A 2,256-nucleotide genomic window follows, 5' to 3' on the forward strand; every position below is an offset into this window, starting at 1 on the left:
TAGAATAGGCTTAAAATCATAAATAATGTTCAACGTTAAACTGATACACAGTTAAAAACATTTTATTTAGGCCTATCTATGTAACGTCGAAACATGTAGAGTCGTCAACTTTTTGAAGGCCTAAATAAAATGTTTTTAACTGTATACCAGTTAACGTTGAACATTATTTATGATTTTAACTTTATACACAAGTGCCAAAATACTATAATAGAATAGGCTTGTCAGAAAATGATTGTGATGCAGTTGTCTGAATTTCTCTGCCTTTGACTGAGTCTGATACAAAAAAAGAGACTGGACACACGTTTGTACACAGTGACATAACCTTTATTTCAGAAACATAATCAATGTTTAAAAGCTGGTATAAATGTATGTCATTACTCAAATTTAGCTTTAATCATGCCAAGAGTGTTATGATTTCTATTCACGAGCTTAGAATATTGTTGAAGCTGAAAGTAGTTAGTTTGTGAAATCATTCCCTCTAATTGTAGTCATTCATTCTAAACTGAAGGAATCTGTTATTATATACAGAAAACAATTCGGCCAGTTCATTCAGGGTGTAAATCTCCCACGTGATTCTTGTTTCAACACAAGGGCCTTTGGCATGCCTTTAAGACAGCACCTGACTTTCCAGCAAAAAATACAGCTCTATATTTTGATACGACATGTTATATTACATCTGTCTTTCCTACTAGAGGGTCCATGTGACACCCCAGTTGAGTGACCCAATTTCAAGTGTAACTATGGTGAGAAGAACTGAAAATAAACTTAGTTGCTCCCTTGACTAAATTTCTATATTAGAAGCTAAACATACATCATATGCAGAAAAGTTTTTTTATTCTTATCTATTAATTAAAGAGGTAGAAAATGTATGGTATTCCTGCATACCACAAATGCTTCAGAAATGTTAGTTTTTAATTAACACTGACCTAGAACACTTAAACTCGAAATGCTATAAATATGATTGATACTTTTTTTATTCTTTTAACATACCTAGCTAGCTACCTAGACATTGAATACTACAGACATATTAGTTCTTAACAATGCTATACGTGCCTAAGTCAGTTTTTACGAAACACCAGCTACCAGCCTAAACCCTGATTAATAGAGGCATGTCCTTCACTGACACCAAATAAAGATCTGAACCCCACATGATACAAATGTGTTATGTTTTTATTAATACAGGTTAATCATTAAGCGATATGATATGCTGGAAATATGTAAGTTCTTGACCAAAACCACCTATCTGCAAGCAAATATTATGTTGTTACTCTTTTAAGCTTTCAATGAAACATGCTCTTTAAAATTAATTTGTAACTTATGGCTCTATGTTATCTAAAATTTCATATCCAATACGAAGTTTTCTAAAACCTTGATAAATTGATAAAACAATTTATTTATCAGTGCATAGTGAAGTGTTTGACTCACCGCTGCTGCAGCTCGACCAGTTACTTCAGCATATAATGCAAGATTCTTCTGAATGGTGATTTGAAATGGGTCATCATTTCCCAATCTCACGTGCTCATAGACAGCAGCAGTGAAGTAATCTGTTTGACTCGACCAATGAACCTGCGAGATAATGCCTAATACGTTCAGTATTTGACTGAGTAAGGCCAAAATCATGCTAAAAAGAAATAAATGGAAAACTTAATTAAGTAGTATTACCCACTCATAACTCATATTTTTTTAAATATTACTAAAACCTACCAGTCAATATCATACAAGTTTCATAGAATATGCATAAATAACCTTCTAGAATTCAAAATCTCGCAACATGTAACCCACTTGAATCTACAGATTATCAACAGAGAGCAGGCTTTATTCTGTAAAACATATTAGAAAAACAGAATAAACAGGACTTTGGTTTGAAACACAATGTACGTATTTCTTTTTTTTTTCCATTATTTTTACCGTATGTATTGTTACGTCTCCGGTCGTTAGTTAATTTCCCGTATAATTTCTTTCGGATGAAACTTTAGCGACACACTTAATTTCCACAGTCGCGCTATAACAAATGCTATAATTCACAACGAACGTCTCACGTGCTCCACTCAACGATATGTCTCTCTCTCTGTCTGCAGTTCAATTACAGATTGTTGCCGTCAATTCTTGGCGGCTTAAATATACAATACTACCGCATATCTAGTTGCCTCTCGAGACTTCAGGAAGGGACTTGAACGTTCTAGAAGTTCATGACGTGTTACTAGCGTCACGTGACTTCCGCTGTCGTAACACTGCCACTTCCTTAGTATTGTTCGT

The 2,256-nt window shown here is 34.0% G+C and overlaps 1 protein-coding gene across 1 annotated transcript in view; it reads right to left on the reverse strand.

Moving 5' to 3' along the window:
* The window catches only part of LOC106462040 (pantetheinase-like), a 17,629-nt gene that overhangs the window by 5,408 nt on the left and 9,965 nt on the right, over window positions 1–2,256 (reverse strand). Inside the window, exon 2 of the mRNA XM_022389161.1 lies at window positions 1,426–1,621. Within this exon, the coding sequence (XP_022244869.1) occupies window positions 1,426–1,620 (195 nt within the window). The 5' untranslated portion in view covers window position 1,621. The remainder of the gene's footprint in view (window positions 1–1,425; window positions 1,622–2,256) is intronic.

This window comes from Limulus polyphemus, unplaced genomic scaffold (assembly GCF_000517525.1).
Source record: "Limulus polyphemus unplaced genomic scaffold, Limulus_polyphemus-2.1.2 Scaffold1080, whole genome shotgun sequence".
NCBI lineage: Eukaryota > Metazoa > Arthropoda > Merostomata > Xiphosura > Limulidae > Limulus > Limulus polyphemus.